General features: G+C 39.3%; 1 protein-coding gene across 2 annotated transcripts in view; it reads right to left on the reverse strand.

Moving 5' to 3' along the window:
• Window positions 1–1,182: 1,182 nt before the first annotated feature.
• Window positions 1,183–16,924, reverse strand: part of Lifr (LIF receptor subunit alpha) — a 113,989-nt gene continuing 98,247 nt past the window's right edge. For both annotated transcript variants that reach the window (XM_008842086.3, XM_029567777.1), the window contains 7 exons: window positions 15,599–15,778; window positions 14,552–14,653; window positions 13,964–14,131; window positions 10,936–11,097; window positions 9,972–10,065; window positions 8,344–8,422; window positions 1,183–7,977 (listed from right to left, as the gene is read on the reverse strand). In XM_008842086.3, the coding sequence (XP_008840308.1) occupies window positions 7,348–7,977; window positions 8,344–8,422; window positions 9,972–10,065; window positions 10,936–11,097; window positions 13,964–14,131; window positions 14,552–14,653; window positions 15,599–15,778 (1,415 nt within the window). In that variant the 3' untranslated portion in view covers window positions 1,183–7,347. The remainder of the gene's footprint in view (window positions 7,978–8,343; window positions 8,423–9,971; window positions 10,066–10,935; window positions 11,098–13,963; window positions 14,132–14,551; window positions 14,654–15,598; window positions 15,779–16,924) is intronic.

A 16,924-nucleotide genomic window follows, 5' to 3' on the forward strand; every position in this document is an offset into this window, starting at 1 on the left:
AAGAAGTGGAGTTTGCAAACTAACATTTTAGTGTGATGTTGGATGTCATGCATTAAAAGCTTATTCATCCATCTCTTTTCTTTTTTTTTTTGTCTTTTTGAGACAGGGTCTCCCTGTAGCCCCTACTGGCCTGAAACTATGTAGACCAGGCTGGCCTTGAACTCACAGAGATCTGCCTGCCTCTGCCTCCAAAGTGCTGGGACTAAAGGTGTGCACCACCACACCCAGCCTTATTTTTCTTTCTAATAAGCACATCATTCTTTTCTCTTTGACCTTTCCAAGGTTCCTGGGGTTGATGGTGGTATACATTTTGGCTCCAGAATTCACCTTCTGGGAAACAAGTTATGCATTGAGAACTCCCCAAAGTATAGACCATATGTATGAGCATTTCTAGCACTTAAGTACTAACATGTGTTTCACAACTAATTTACAGCTACTCTGCACTTTCTGCAGGCTAAAGCCAGGTTCACTCATGCTTTAGCTGTTACTCTTGCTAATTCTGAGCTACAGAGAACAAAGAACTTCATTTCTTCCTCTATGAGCCTCTACTATTTAAGAGCACTTTATACTTTAAAATGACTAGTTTTGCTAAATCAATTACTATACTTCAGAATTCAGTGAATTGAGATTTTGATGTATTCCCAGAAACTCCAGGAATATTTAGGCTGACTTGGGATGTAATAAATTAAAAACCTGGCATTAAGGGCCAGTCAGTGCTTACTTGCGAATGCGGGGTTTGCGTTTTTTGATCATTGTTACGCCAATTTCTCTGGTAAATAGAATACTAATTTAATGGAATAGATAGAAGGTTAACCAAATTTGTCTTCAAATACTAAAAATATAGCTATAGCTTTCTTTGTTTTAGAACTACTGTAATTCTTATGGGATAGAATTTTTTTAAAGTAAAGCAAGAGCCACTTTTCCTACATATTTGAGACATGAGAAAAAGCCCTAAAATCAATAATGTCCAAATTCATCAGGATAAGATGTAAGAAAATATATTTATTTTTTCCATGACAATACAATGATAAAATTGTTAAATACATGCATGTTTTAAAAACAGACATAAGTAACATCTTTATAGAGTTAACAGCCAAGCATACTAGTTTTATATTTAAGATGTCATGGTAATAGGTTACTTATATTCTATGTTTTTGTGATAACCATGTAAATTCATCAGGATAAGATGTAAGAAAATATATTTATTTTTTCCATGACAATACAATGATAAAATTGTTAAATACATGCATGTTTTAAAAACAGACATAAGTAACATCTTTATAGAGTTAACAGCCAAGCATACTAGTTTTATATTTAAGATGTCATGGTAATAGGTTACTTATATTCTATGTTTTTGTGATAACCATGTGTTCGAAAGGATATGGAAACCAAATTCTGAAATTATGACACAAAATGTTTAAATTTCCCATACTATCCAATTTTTCACAAGGCAGGAAATATTAGAGTTGTCATCTCTGTAAGTGGAGTTGTTTTATTCCATACTAAACACAGAATTCTGTAAGTCAGTGAATCACACAAACGTACATCAATCTAGTGTTTCCTACATATGCATACTTAAAAGGTTCCTTGTATGATGAAACATGGTTTTAGGTATAGCACATCACAACTGATCATTTGTGTTAACACAAAACTGTCTGTAGTGGTAACTTTATAAGAAATGGACGAGGGAACAATTTTGGAGCTGCACTTTCTCTCTTCTTTCAGCTACATTTACACACACCTGACCAAACAAAAGTTAGTAAGCAGTTGCTAGTATTTATAAAAACCTAAAAATATTTAACATAATACCACCTTTAAAAAAAACATTCATCCTACAAACTTTACAAAAGACAAAAACAGATCTGTTCACAGTATGTGTATTTTGTAAACAGTAATGCACTGTAATGCAAATTTGAAAGTAAAAACTGGTAATATTTTAGTGTTATAAGAATGCTGACTTATGGCCAGCTAATGAAGGAAATGGTCAAAGTGAAAATTTCATTAGAAAACACTGAATATTTTTAAAAGGTTTATTTTACCTTTGGGGACATGCCAGTAAAGTGGTACCATCTCAAATTTAGGATGTCTATTTTTCTATTCCAGAGCAATCTTTTAAATCAACAATCTTTTAATACATGGAAATGTATTGGAGAATAAGTCATGCCCCAGGGTATCAGGTCTGCCTACCCCTCCTCTGCAATGAACTGACCATGTCCAATCTTCAGCTTTTCACTATGCTAGTCAGCTTTTTCCTAAATATTATACTGGAAGGAAAATTCAGCAGAAGGAGCTAGATGCTTATGGCTGATCTATTAGAAAGTAAATGGGTAGAAAGCATTTGGACCAAACTGGGGAATATCATTTGAAACCAAATTCATGGAAACCATTATTCAGTATTTTTTTTCTAATGATCTCTTGAAAAAAAAAAATGCTAGCTTGGTCATGACTTAGTGAAAATTGTACTATCACCTAGAAATCTTTTGATTTTTGATAGTATATTAATGGAATATCTGGAAAATCACCCATTTACAAAGGAATTTAAAAATGAGAGTACATTTTAAATGTAAACACAATAAACTTAAATGAGCCAGTCAATCAGTCATATGAAATATTTCAGGCTTTACAGCAAGTCTATTTGTAGTTTGTTTCTTAAGTGCTGACTGGACACTACATAGGTGACCTTTAAGATGTATTTGAGTACAACAACAATCAATTTCCTTATTTCTCATTAGTAGTTAAAAAAAAATTTAGGTTATTCAGTTCCAACAATCAAAAAATAATATACTATCATGGATTTGTATTTGGTTAATGTGAAATCCATTATAGTTTACCTATGTAAAAGTGTAGCGCAGCTAGAATTTGGCCTAAGTAATTTCTATTTATACTTTAGACACATAATTCCAAAAATTATCATTCATGACAAAGGGAGAAACAAGCACTATTCTGGTTTAAAATAATGGAATTCCATCATAATTCTAGACCAATGACAACCTCTGAAATTCTGTAAGATGCAACATACCTAACACTAATCAGCTGAATGAGTGCTGTTCTCAGTCTTTCATGCTGGCATTTAGAAATAATCCATCTGCATTATAATTAGCATGAACATGATCATGCAAGGGTTAAGACACAAGCACTAATTGAAAAGATAAAAGCACTAACAACCCTGTAGAATAAGAGGCTTAAATATTATTAATAGCCCTGGTACATAATCCATGAAAACAGATAAGCCAAATTCAAGCCAAGTGATTTCCAATGATATTCTAGGGTTCTACCTAAAAGAGCAATGTCCTGTAAGTCTGGCCACAAGTTTTATGTTCTCTAATTTTTTTTTTTTTTACTTCTGAATACAATAGATAAGGCGGATATGATATTACAAAACTGTTTTGGCAGAAAACAGCAGTTTAAAAGAAATGTCTTGAAAAAATATCTTATACAGAGAATGAGTTCTTAATTAAATTCACACATTGTTTGTCATAACATCTACTGGACTGATACAAACATGTTTCAAAATTGAGTACCCATCCATTAGCTAAAAGCAAACTCCACTTAGCTAAAACTACAAAGGGTATCTATGTAAGAGTTCTTCAAACTGTGGGGCAGCTTCTACAGCAGATTCAGATCTTTGAACCAATCATTTCTATGCGAGCTGATCTGGATCTTTACCACCTTCAAGACAGTTCCACTGAATTTGCAACACTCTGGGACTCCAACAATACAGTCGGCCACAGAACTTCCATCTGTGCCTGGCATTAGCAGCTAATCATTCCCCCCATATTTCACTTGAGATGCCTGATATGACACTTTCAAAATGAGAAAAAAATAAAAGGCATTTCACAAATTTTAACACAGTTTGAGACAGAAAACACCAGAAATTACCTTAGTGCAAACAAACAAAAGTTTCATCATATTAAGTGCCCAAGCAGTAGAAAACTTTAAGATAATAATACTTTCTGCATATTGACATATTCAGGGGTACTTTCATTTCAAAATACCATGAAGCTGATTTCAAATTCCCTTTGGAAGAAAACATTCTTAAGCTTCTTTCCCTAAATTACACTTACTTATCCAAACAGAAAGGATTGTAATATTTGTTAAATACAGACAGTATGAAAGCAATGAAGAAACGACAGGCGTAATTTCACTAAGAATTCAGTGTGCATGAAGCCTTGAGAACGCAAATTTCTATTATCACTGCTCGGTGCCTCGGTACTACATGTTCTAAATGCAATCCTTCAGATCCATAGCTGTGAAAGCAAGGCTGGTACGGAAAATGAGGCCAATGCTTCCTCCCTTGAGCTTGTGGATGAATGGCTGCTTCTGTTGCCAGCTGCAGGAACAAAGCACCTCTATCACACAGCACAGAACCACACAACTTGATTATCCAGATATGCAGGGCCACCGTCTTGTCTCAAAGCCAGGAGACTGCAGGTTCAACAAATGGGATGACTCAGAGTGTACATGTGTACTAATTCATATTCAAAGGTACAAAAAGTACAAAACTCACAGCTTTAATGTCAAAAGCCTAATTAAGCATTTAAGAATATTTTAAAATGAAGTATTATTTAAAATAGCCACAAATGTTATATTGATTCCCCCAGCCCCCCAGAATCTCCATTGCTCACAAGGAACGTGTGAGTGAGTGAAACGGGCTTATAATTATGTCCTGTCTACAGTTCTGTTGGATAGAATGGAACCTAATTCTAATTGAGACCTCTGTAACTTTCTGGCCAATGACTGGGTTTTCCTTAAGAAAAATTTCCCTTCTTTTCACCAGTCAAGAAGGGCTGGGAACATATTGAGCCTCCTCTCCCTGGTCCTTAACCCTCCCTGACTCCAGTGCATGTCCACTCTCAGACCACCTTGCACACATGACCACAGTACCTGCACTGATGCAACAGTATACATTCAGCAGTGTCCCAAAGAATGGGACAGTTGGCAAAGGTACTCTCTTCCGCCCCATGCCTGTCCTCTCTGCTGAGGCTTTCCCTGCACACACAAACTAAGGAGGGCTGGAGAGGTAAAAACACTGCACAGGGGTGTGGTGCTGCTAAACTAATCCAGGGATACTCTGCCTCTTACTAAGCCAGTGGTCTTTGGGCATGGAACTCCAGAGGCAAGGACAGATGAACTCTTCAGACAGCGAAGTCCTGCACTCCAGAGACCCAGGTGAAAGGGACATATTTTGATGACAGAACCAACCCATTTCTTCTAACCTTTACTTGTGTTACCAGGTTAATGAACTTCAGAATGATGTTATCACTTTAGTCGACACTCGGTCTAAAGAGATGGAATTTGGGACTGATAAACTTCAATGGGGAACAAGGCATTAGCTGAGGGCAAGCAGAGCACAGCAAAGGCAAGCTATGCAGAGAGGGGAGGCAGCTCATGGACAGAGTGGCCAGGTCTTTTAAAGAAGCAGTCAAAGAGGGAACAAAGAAAAATGAGAGAAAACTCTGGACATTGCTCTGGTTTGGAGTACTTTTCATTACTGAAATTTTCTAATAGCTACTCTATGACTTTAAGATACTATACATGTGCATAATTAATTTTAATTCATTCTACATATCCATATGCAATATCATGAAGCTCTGAAATGTAGTTGAATAGTGGCAGTTAAAATCAGGATCATACACTGAGTGCTTATCAGATATTTTTGTCCCTTGTCACTCTGTGATTTTCTTCCACAACATACATTTTTTAAGTACTTTATGTGGATGAGTGTTTTGCCTACAGTATGTAAGTGTATCATGTGTATGCAATGTCCAGAGGCCAGAGGAGGGTGTCGGATCTCCCGGAACTGGTGTTAAGGATGGTTGTTAGCCACCATGTGGGTGCTGGAAACCAAACTTGGGCCCTCTTCAAGAGTAGCCACTGCTCTTAACTGCTGGGCCATCTCTCCAGCTTCCACAACATAATTCTCTTTAAAGATAAAATATGAACTAAAAAGACTGAACCACCATTATTTTAAACCTATCTCAGAGCTTCGGATGATACAAGCAAGCCTCTCTTACTTAGAGGTCTCAAATTTCCAAGTACTTTGACAATTCAAGGGCAGGAATGAGACATGACATACTTTTTAGTTTTTCACTCTGCTTTTCTAAGAACCACAGATTCACTGCACACATGACTAACGAGAAACCAAGGCAGATAGAGGGTGCTGTGCTCGGGACTCAGCTCTACGTGGCTCATACAGCAACTGACACCCAGCACCCACCATGTTCATGGGTTTTATAACCTCTACTTATGAAATTGCCCTTCAGTATCTGCTCCTGGAAGAAGCAATCTCACTTCAGTCATCTGTTTCTGGATTGAGGGCTGCATCTGATAGTCTGGACCACTGATCACCTGAGGGAAGAAAGGCTATGACCCATGAGCAGGAGAAAAGCTGTTGGAGGCCCCAGAGATCATCAGCAGCTGGTGGCCAGGCTTAATGGCATGCCTCCTCAGGGAAAACTGAACTAATCAGAGCTGCCAGTGAATGTCATCGATACTACAAGTAGACATCTTACATGGTAGCTCATTACAATTATGTTTGTGAATAATGTTGAATTTGCTTGATAAAGCTGACCCTGTAACACAAAGTGAATTTCAAGAGAAAATTTGGATGTATTGGTCCTGGAAACTTCAACTATCAGGGTAACGAGCTGCACTAATAGGAGAAAGCTGATGGGTGGAGAGGCTGGAAACCCACCAAAGCAAGAAAACATGATTCTGATCTGGGCTGCTCAGTGTCACACATTTTTTTTTCCAAGTTTGCACCCCTGAGACAACTGTTTGATAACCATTACAGTAGGCACTGAAATCAGCACACTTTATCAAACAGAACACTAAACAGCTGTTGCTACATTAATAATTACATTAACACTTGTAAATGCTGTGGATAGAGACATCTTTAAAGTTTTAAAATCTGTGTTTGGTTTTCCTCTAGACTGCAGTAAATGTCAGGCAAATAAACATTATTTTGACTTTGACATTTCTCTCCCTTGCCTGTAAATCCACTTCCAATTCCATAACATATACAGAGGAGAAAACCATTAACAACAGACAACAGTTGCAGGATTTGTTTTACATGTATGTACTAGACAGAGTTAGTCTTGAAATGCTTCTGGAAGAATTCTTTGGCTCAATCACCAACAGCTCCAAACCTTGAGTCTTTGTGGTGAGGGTTCTGGGTCGCCGTGCTTTGGTTTTAGGCTACATTGAAAGCGCATCAGCACTTGCCCGGAGTGAAGGTCCCTGGCTCTCAACACTTCCAAGGTCCCTCCAGGAATGCGGCAACTGCTGTACCACCAGCAGTGAGAGCTTATTGAGATGCAGACTGAAGTGGCAGAGAGGGTGACCTGGCTAATCATTAGGTTTGTTCTGGAAAAAGTTTGTAAAGGACCATCCTCCTCCACTAGATTTAGGAGAGTCCTCATCTTTAGGAGGAATCAAAAATTGTCGGGAATTGATGGAGCACGGACTTCCAAAAGAGACTACTTCACTGTTGCTGTCTGTGGACCTTGGGGAGTCTGGAGAGACCAAATTCCAAGTATTTACATTGACCTGAGGCCTGTAACCTGCAGTCTTATCTGTGTCATCTTCTGCAGCTGTCTCTTCTACAGCAGAGTTAATGGGGAGGCGCATTTGGGGCTTATAGCCTGCCACCGCCGCCACCACCACGGGTTCAATATCTGCCTCCTCCTCTGGTTTGGCCTGAGGTTGGTACATGGACTGAATGTCAATGTACACAACCTGGGACGTCCCTCCTGCTTCATCTGCTGCAGGATTTGCTAGTTCTTCCTCGATGATTGGTGGGCAGTAAGACACAACCACATGGTTTTCAGGGTCTGCCTCACTTTCCTCAGGACACTCAGCTACTGGAGAAATTATTTCTGTATCTTCTATTTTAGGAACTATCGATCGACTTTCCAAAACTTCAACATTATTTGGGGTACAAGGATTCATTTCCAATGTTTTAAGAGCATTGCTTCCCTAGAAGTAAATTTGGAAGAGTGGTTAACACAGCACCAAATGCTACTACAATGCCCCATCGACATAAGAAGTCATATTTTACTTATTTTTTCATATCTGCTTATAAATATTTGCCTCTGCTACTATAAAGTACACATCAGAGCAAAGCTACTTTTTTTCTCCACATTATTTTCCTTGCTATTAGCAGTTTAAAAAAAAAAAAGCATGGTACAAACAATTTAAGATGAGCAACCCTGGAAACTCAACAATTTGTTAAAGCATGCTATTTTTTTCCATCCTTTTTTCTGAGGGTGACATCTACACCTTACAAACTTTTCACAAAAGAGGCAGTACTTCGAAGACAAATTCAGGAAAAGAAAGGATTACCTCACAGATACTTTTCTGAAACTGCAGCGCTTTACAATTCTCTGGATTTGGAATATCAGGGTAGAAAGTTTCTTTAATCCTTTAAATAAAGAGTGAACAAGTAGACTTAATAGCTATTCTATTTACTTATGTAACAATATTGAGATGTTAGTTAGAAGCTTAGAGTCTTCATATGAAATGTCAGTGAACGTCTGAGATAAAATGGAAATTCTTTAGTATGGGAGCAGTCACTCGAGCTTTCTATACCAGCCTCCAATTTGAAAACTAGAAACAGTCATTCTAATCCTCCAGTTGAAATACCTTATTGGTCTTATGGAAATGGAAAGCAAATAATTACAATGGAGGCTGCTCTCACATCTCATAAAATATGGTCATTGTTCAGACAGCCAAATTTTTCACCGCAGACTAGATTAAGCAGGATTAGCAACCCAGGGAGCTTGTTTGCCTGTGCAGTTCTCTCTTGGTCTGGAGTGTGCTGTGGACACACTTGACCAAGGTGGGGAAAACAGTATTTTAAATTGTTTTAAGTAAATTTATTATTTTTCTTTTTTTTTTTTTTGGATATAGGGCCTCACCATGTAGTCCAGACTGGCCTTGAGGCATTTCTCTTGTCTTAACCTCCCAAGTATAGGGATGACAGCCACAAGCCATCATTCTAGGAAGTTAAAGGTGACAGCCACATGTGAAGGACATTGCTTGGGGAGCTAAGTGGGGAAAGGCTACCAATCTTGACCAGAAATTCAACACAAGCAAAAATGAGATTTGCTCAATAGCGTATATTTTTACACTTAAAACTAGAACTTTATTGTGTGTAATTCCTGCAGGAAAGTAACTTTGTCAACATGAGTCTGAAATGTTACAGCTTCTAAATGTCCATTTTACTTTGTGAATTTTTTGTTTTTGTTTTGCTTTGGTATTGAAATAGTTTTTTTTTTTTTTTAAAGCAGGAATAGGGGGAAGGGAGGATAAAGATATAGTTACCGAAATAGGTAATTTTATATGCAACTATTACTGTTTTGATTTAGAAGCCAGGATTGCTAGAGCACATTCTCTTCTGTCATAGTGAGGGCGTGTTTTAAAAAGTGAGGCCCTTTCCCTGCTGAAGGCAGCCTTTTGTCCCATCTCAGCTCAGGACAGTGCTTTCTTCCTACCACCTGTCCATCTTACCCCAACTCCCACCTCTCTCTCGCACTTCAGCCAATCACATATTACCGCCCCCCCACCCTTATAGAAGCTCTACCTCCCATGTGAGACTCTGAGGACAGGCTTGTTTTATGCATAGCTGTAACCCCATTCTCATGGAAAGGAGCTTATGTGATGAGTTCTAAGAGGTCACCAGGACACTTGTGATCTTAATCATTAAGTTACATTTTATCCTGCAGACAGCGACTATCAATTTATACATGGAAATTTTTTAAGCGAAATTGCCATTTATAAATTATTAGTAAAGACAGCAGGGGAAATGAACACTTTTACTCTATGAGCTCTAACACATTTCAATAAAATGTCAAATTCTTATGTGATATCAAAGTCAACATTCTAAGTAAAAAAGTGTATTTGACTAGCTTGTACATGGTAACTGAATAATGAAGCCATGAACCAAAGAGAGGGCAAACAGGTCCCATTACCATTCTCGCTTCCGATAGCAAAGGACACTTGTCACCACTCCAACCATGACAGCCACAGCCACAGGGATGAGGATGGCAATAATTAATCCTACAGCTGGAAAGACAGTAACAAATATTGAAAACCACTACTGTTAGTACTGGGTACAGAATAGACTTAAATCAGAAGACATTTAAATTATTATCTGAAGAGAGAGGAAAAACAAAAACCTGACCCAGGAACACTAAAAAAAACTTCTACAGAGTCGCTTAATCTTGCCACTAGTGACATAGAGGTCCAATGTTTCTGGCATGAGGTAGTGATGGAAGGGCTGTCCTGTGTGCTGCAGGAAGTCTAGCATAGCATCCCTGGTCTCTAACCATGAGATGCCAGTAGCACTCCAGTTACAAGAGTCAAAAATACCACCAGACACTGCCAAGCTGTCTGTCTCCTAGGGGGCAAAATCACCTCCAGCTTTTAAAATACTGCTGTGGTGAACCACAACCTCACGTCACGGTTCTCTTACTTCAGAGCTCAATGTGAACTCCCCTCAGGGTTAGAGGGGAAGCTAAAGAAAATCCAAGCTCTCCAATGGTGAAAGACGGCAAAGGCTGCCATCCGTTTTTATTGCTATCTCAAACTAAAGTACTGTGATTCACAAAAATTTAAACAACATTCCATGGGGCTGGAGAGATGTCAGTTAAAAGCACTGGTTGCTCTTGCAGAGGACCCAGATTCAGTTCCCAACACCCACATTTAATTAATTTCTTAGGTACTCACCAGGAAATAGCTTAAAATGACTGACAAGGAGAAAAGCAGAAAGCCATCATTTCACAGCTTTTTAACACTGCTCTCTATCTGACATAAAAATGCAACAAGACATGGAACTTTAGAAGAGGAAAGAAAGAGGCCTCTGTGCAGTCCCCGAATGCTAGAAACACTCTCACTTCAGCGGTGATGGCAACTGGAGGGCAGTGTTGAACTTACAGTTTTCCTTTGTCACCACAAACATGCTCTTCTCTGGGCCCAGTCCACCGTCTGTATAGGCTCGCAGTACCAGATGGTAACTTGTTTTACCTTGAAGATCAGCGATTCTCAGGGTCTTCTGGGATATGTCAGTAATATTCTTTATCTTGATGTCAGAATGACCTAAAGTGAAGAATATTCTAACTCATCCTGACAACATCTTAAACATACTGTTATGCATCCTTGTTAAACTAGCCACCCTTTTAAAAACAAGTCTGACTCCCCAGCTAAGGATCTGGAGCCAGCCAGAGCCCCATTCAAGTTCTATCCCTGCCAGTCACACTGTCTAAACTACTCTCAATTTGATTCTCTGACTCCGCAGGAGACTATCCGTGGCTGGGTTCCTGGTGTTGTGTAAAGTTTTCACGCACACTCTCTAGAACGATGGCTGGCACACACCAGACAATCCATAAAAGCACTTTCTTGTCTGTGACTAAGAGCAAGAAAACCCTTGCAACCCAAAGGCACTCAGGCAGACCCTGGCCAGGTCAGATGCAGAGGTTAGATGGGGCAAAGTGCAAAGCAGCAGACATGACCTCAGTACTTAGAGAAAGAACCCTTGTGATGGGACTTCTCAGAAAGATACTATGAGGAAGCCTTCGGGTCTCTTTAAGAGGAAGTGTGAAGACTGTTTAAGTATTTTATTCAGGAAAGTCTCAACCAAAATAATTCAAGATGATAGTTTAAAGAATTAAACAGTAAATGGTAAATAATAAAATGCGGCAAAATCCCTACTAGGCCCTCCTCTCACCCCCTACCACAACTTCAAAGTAATGCCACTGTTTCTTTAGGTGTTTACCTTCATATTTTGAAATAGCAAACACAGATGGTCAGTTCTTAGATTTAATATTAGACATTGTCTACTCATGTCTAACAAGGACAGATGAGGATTTAGCTCTTTTACACCTACCCCCAAGTCGCTCCCAACCACATCAATCATAAAGAAACATCACAGCATTTGGGGAGTCTAGTGTTCATGTAGTTATGAGGACACAGACATAGGTTACTGCTAAGAAAAATTGCTTGGTATGTTTCCATTTTTGTTTTCCTATTATAATTGCTTTCCCCTCCTCCTTTACGTATTTCCCTTAAATTTTCTGTGTTAATTTCCCAATTCTTCCCACATGCTTTAATAAATATACAATACAATTTTCCAAGTAACGAAGTGCAACAAAATCCCAGTTCCACACTCTTCCCACCACCTCTCCATGGGGCTTCTTTCCTAGATACCTTGGCCGATACTGCCTCTCAACCCACTCTACCCCCCCCCCAATCCCCAGCTGCTTTCTAGGTCTTCCTCACTTCTTTTCTGAATTGTGAGGCAGTTTTCCTTTCAAGAGCTTACAGAGAAAGGCAGTAGAGGGGAAGGAAATACTTGCAGCCTGTATCTTTATTCTAGTCTGCTGCTGACTGGTAGAGTGGCAGAGTGCCGCCCTCTTCGGTTGCAGAGAACAGCTGCTCAGTATTTTTTGTTTTTTCTTTTTGCTGCTCAGTATTTTAAAACACTGCTGTCCTATCTTCTTAGTGTCTATATGACAGGGAAGCCTGTCACCATCCCTAGTCACCATCCCTGCACATGACCTGTTTTTGATGTTTGTTTATATACCAGAGCCTGAACATTCATGATGACATACCTGACAGATTTTTTTTTAAAAATTTATTTTCTGTATATTTTATGGATCCTTCCCTACCCCCATACTCATCAGGTTATCAGTCTAGGACATTTTCTTCAGTCAAGTCCGCACATCCAGCCCAGAATCATTGTAACCACTGGCATCAATGTCTGGTCCTTCAGGAGCAATCAGGGTGCTTCTCAATGGTTACCATCTCCCCTAAAGTCATCTACCGAGTCTACTCCCAAATGTCTAAACTCTCTTTTTGGCTGTTGTCTTGTCTCTCACATTCTCTGTTTCCTCCTGCTTTTGAGACGCCCCACCTCACCCCCCAACCTAATCTTTACTCTCACTTGAGTGACCAATCTACCATGTTTAACTACAAATCCAGATGCTAGAATTTTAACTGTTCTTAATCATCAACTTTTAAGCACATGAGGAAACTTACATTCAGTAGTTTACACAGGCAGCCCTGCAGGCTTGGGAACTGCAGAAGTCAGCTATGTGGGAAGGCCCAAAGTTAGTGTAGCATGCCCAGAAGTGACTCAGACAGTGCCCAGTTAGCATCCCAGAAAGGCTCTGTGCTCTGCTCATCTCAGACAGGCACTAAATAATTAAAATGGTTTCTTTCCAAGGAGAGGCCATTAATGGAAATGAGAGCTCTCAAACTGATGAAGATGATCCAGTGTCAAAAAATATTTAAAAAGATGATCCAGTGTCAAGTTTCTATGAATAAGAAACATCTGACTCCCTACAGAAACTGTTTTTAAAAAGCCAGAAAGAAATCTATGTAAACAAATTCTGCATCTATGTACACTTGGGAATTTTCTTTAAAACATTTATTATTGCTATTATTATTATTGGAGGCGATGTGAGTGTGGATGCACATCCCACTGTGCATGTATAGAGATCAGAAGAGAACTTGTGAAGTTGGTTCTCTTTCCACTTTTACCAGCTGAGCCACCTTGCTGGCTCCATATCTAGGAATTTTCTAAGGTCTCTGGACAAACACTTACCAACTGACAAGGGTTGACTCTACTTCTAAACATTGTATAGATGCATACATCCTCACTCATACCAATGTAAGCGTCCTAATTTGTCTTGACCACGGCAAAGGAAGGTACTAAGCATGCTGATGGCTCTTTGCCAGATTACAACAGAGGTTCTGAAGCCACTCTTTGGGTTCCTGGGCCTTTCCTCTTTCATCATTAGGTATAGGAAGACTTTCTGAAAGAATATTCATGCTATTTTTTCCATACTATTTTTCAGACAGTTTTGGAAACTATTATTTAGCTATTTTCAGCAGCATTTTATTTTGTGGCTAATGACCCTTTTCTTATTTTTTGGAACTCTAATCAAACTTGGAATTTGCTCACCTGATTCCAAGCTCCTCATCTTAGGCATATCTCTCTCTCCTTTCTGAAAGTAAAATAAATATCCTCTTAAAAAGCCTCGAAGCTCTTCCACAGGGATATCTTCCCATTTCACTAATATCGAATCTGCGGATGTATCTTCAACAGTGAAATTTGGGGCAACAATAGGAGCTGTAAAAAGAAGAAACAATTGTTGAAGGGAAGTTACTGATACAGAGAAGGATGGTAACAGCTTATGAGATTTCTGGCTTCGGAAACACCTAAACTTGGAGTTAAACTGTATTCTCTATTCACTCAGAAACTTCCAATGACCTCTCATCTAATAACCACAGACACAGAGCTAAGGAAGGACTTACAACTTATATGCCAAACACACTTCATGCTTATTCCCCTCTTTGTTATCAGTCCTGGATAGTTTATAGGTTTCTCAGTAGCTAAATAAAACCTTTTAAAATTTTCTATATAAATTATTTTATCCTCCTTGAAGTAAACAATGCAATTAAATATATTTTGAGAACTAAATCTTGCTGCATGCCTATTTAACATTTTTCATTTTATTCACACTCTAAAAAATGCACCAATTTAACTTACCTAATTCTTCAATATATCCAATAATAGAACGTAATAATTGATATCCTTGATTTCTACATCCATACAGGAAAAAATTGTATCTTACTCCTGGCTGAAATTGATCTATGGGATGAATAAATAAGTAAACATAAGTATATGTAGATAACTAAGAAATTTTTTTTAGAAACAAAAAGCTTGCAACATGCTAAAATTTCCAAAGCTAATTGTAAACAGATTTCTCATTACAAAAACACGGTGGTATTTTCAAAATTGGTAAAATACTTCAAGTATTGAACAAAAATTGAGCATATTCTCTTCTATTATAATGAAAAGTCTCATGTTGTAAGATGACATTTCCTTGACGAAAACAAAGGTGAGTAAGGCTTCCATCTTCTTCTGCACCTCTTGAGGCATGTTAATAAATGTCTTCTCTCCTACACAGTATCATCTGTAGATTAAAAAGAAACCATACCACCTCCATCACCTTTACTCCCCTACTCCCCAGGTCCTGGGAAAACTAAGGCAAAGGGGCACTGTTACTTTCATTTAACAGGAACATTTCCTCATGTTGTCTAATCGCTGATATTAACGATCACTGCCACTGAGGTCCAGTTTATAGATGTATCATTAATTATACAGTGCCATATTTGCTATTTGCAATTTTTTTCAGATTATAAATAAGGTTGTCAAGAACATTCTCAGACACCTTTAATCCTGGTAGTAGACACACCTTTAATCCTGGCACTCAGAGGAAAAGGCAGGCAGATCTCTGTGAGTTCAAAGCCAGTTTGGCCTACATAGTTGAGAACAGAACATCCTCAGATGCAAATCCATGTTATTCTCTGACAATCTATCAGAATAAATTCCTGGACAAGGAATTCACAGGCCTAAGGGTTAAATCCGTCACATACATACTGTCTGTCACAAGGCACATCCAGAAAAGCTAAAGCAAGGCACATTGGCCCAGTGGCAAAAGAGAATGAGCATCCTGTTGCTATACCTAGTCACATCATTACTGCTTTTGAAAAATCCTTCTGAAGGACTCTGAGAGTTATTAATTCATCTTACCAGATTCTATTACAGTCTCAGTGCTGTTTGAAGGAACTTTTTTCCAGTCCATGAGGCAGGGTTCAGACCGAGATGAGTTACACCATTTAATTACATAGTCACAAGTCATGTTGGGGTCGTGATGCCAGGTGAGGAGAATTCTCTTCCCTGTTCCAACAGCTTGCTCCACTTTGAGGTCATCTTCAACAAGAAAAGAACGGTATTTTACTGGCAATCAAAACAATACCATAAGGTAAGCCTCAAGAAAATGAACAGGAATTATAAAAATTATCTCACTGTACATAAATTAAAAATAGTACTCAAACTAGGTATCAATGTTCAGCAAAGATTAGAAGTGTTGCTAAGTCACTTTTATTGGAAGGCTTATAGCACTTATCTTTAGCACAGCATCTGAAGAAATAAAAAAGCACCTAGTATCAGCTCAACACACACTGGGACTAGCAGAGGATGACCAAGGGTCAACAGGAATAGGACTGGATGAAGACCTAGTGTAGCATGGCCATGTGGGGTGAGTGGAGGAGGCAGGAGGCTGGGGAAGGACCACAGGACAGTTGACTCTTGCTCTTGCCACCACAGTGACCAGAGCTCTACTAGAAGACTGGCCCAGAGCATGCAGACTGAGCACCCCAGAATAGAGGAGCGGGCTATCTCCTCTCCAGGAGGCCTGCAATCCAATCCAAACACTGGGATGAGGGGGCTGTCTAGGAGCAGGGCAGAGGGTGGAGAATGGGAAGATGAAGCAAAGGTGTGAGGTGGGATGGCCAGTATGGGTGGGGGCAGCTTTCAGAGACCATGATACATCCAGGGGCAAGGCATGCAGGCTAGGGAGTGAGGGCAAAGTCATGGCTGTGGGAGACCAATTCTGCCAGACCTAAGTCTAAGTGAGAAGTAAGGATGGAAGCTGGAGGTGAGGAACCAGGACCGGGGGCAGCGCAGCATGTAGGGGGTTTCCCACAGGGACAGGAGAAAGAATGACTCCTACAACACATTTATACTTAAGAGTTTGGCACAAAGCCATACAGAAGATTCCTAACAAATCTGCATTCATAAGGCAGCTACTCCTGATTACAAGATGAGAGCACTTGGTTTAGGATCCAGGAGGCTTTGGACATAAAACAGCTTTCTGGCTCAATGTGATTACAAACCCACAATGTAAACTTGAGCTGAGGCTGCAGAGCCTCCAACTCTGGAACTCTTCCAGAAGTCCTGAGTGTTCTGGTGCTGCAGTCATGTGGCAGCAGTGACCATAGTCAGCTCTGCAACTTACCTTCCAAGGACGTGCAGAACAGGTAGATCAGAACGTTCCAGTTAAAGACAACACAGCTG

Source organism: Nannospalax galili, unplaced genomic scaffold (genome assembly GCF_000622305.1).
Source record: "Nannospalax galili isolate Female #2095 unplaced genomic scaffold, S.galili_v1.0 scaffold139, whole genome shotgun sequence".
Taxonomy (NCBI): Eukaryota; Metazoa; Chordata; class Mammalia; order Rodentia; family Spalacidae; genus Nannospalax; species Nannospalax galili.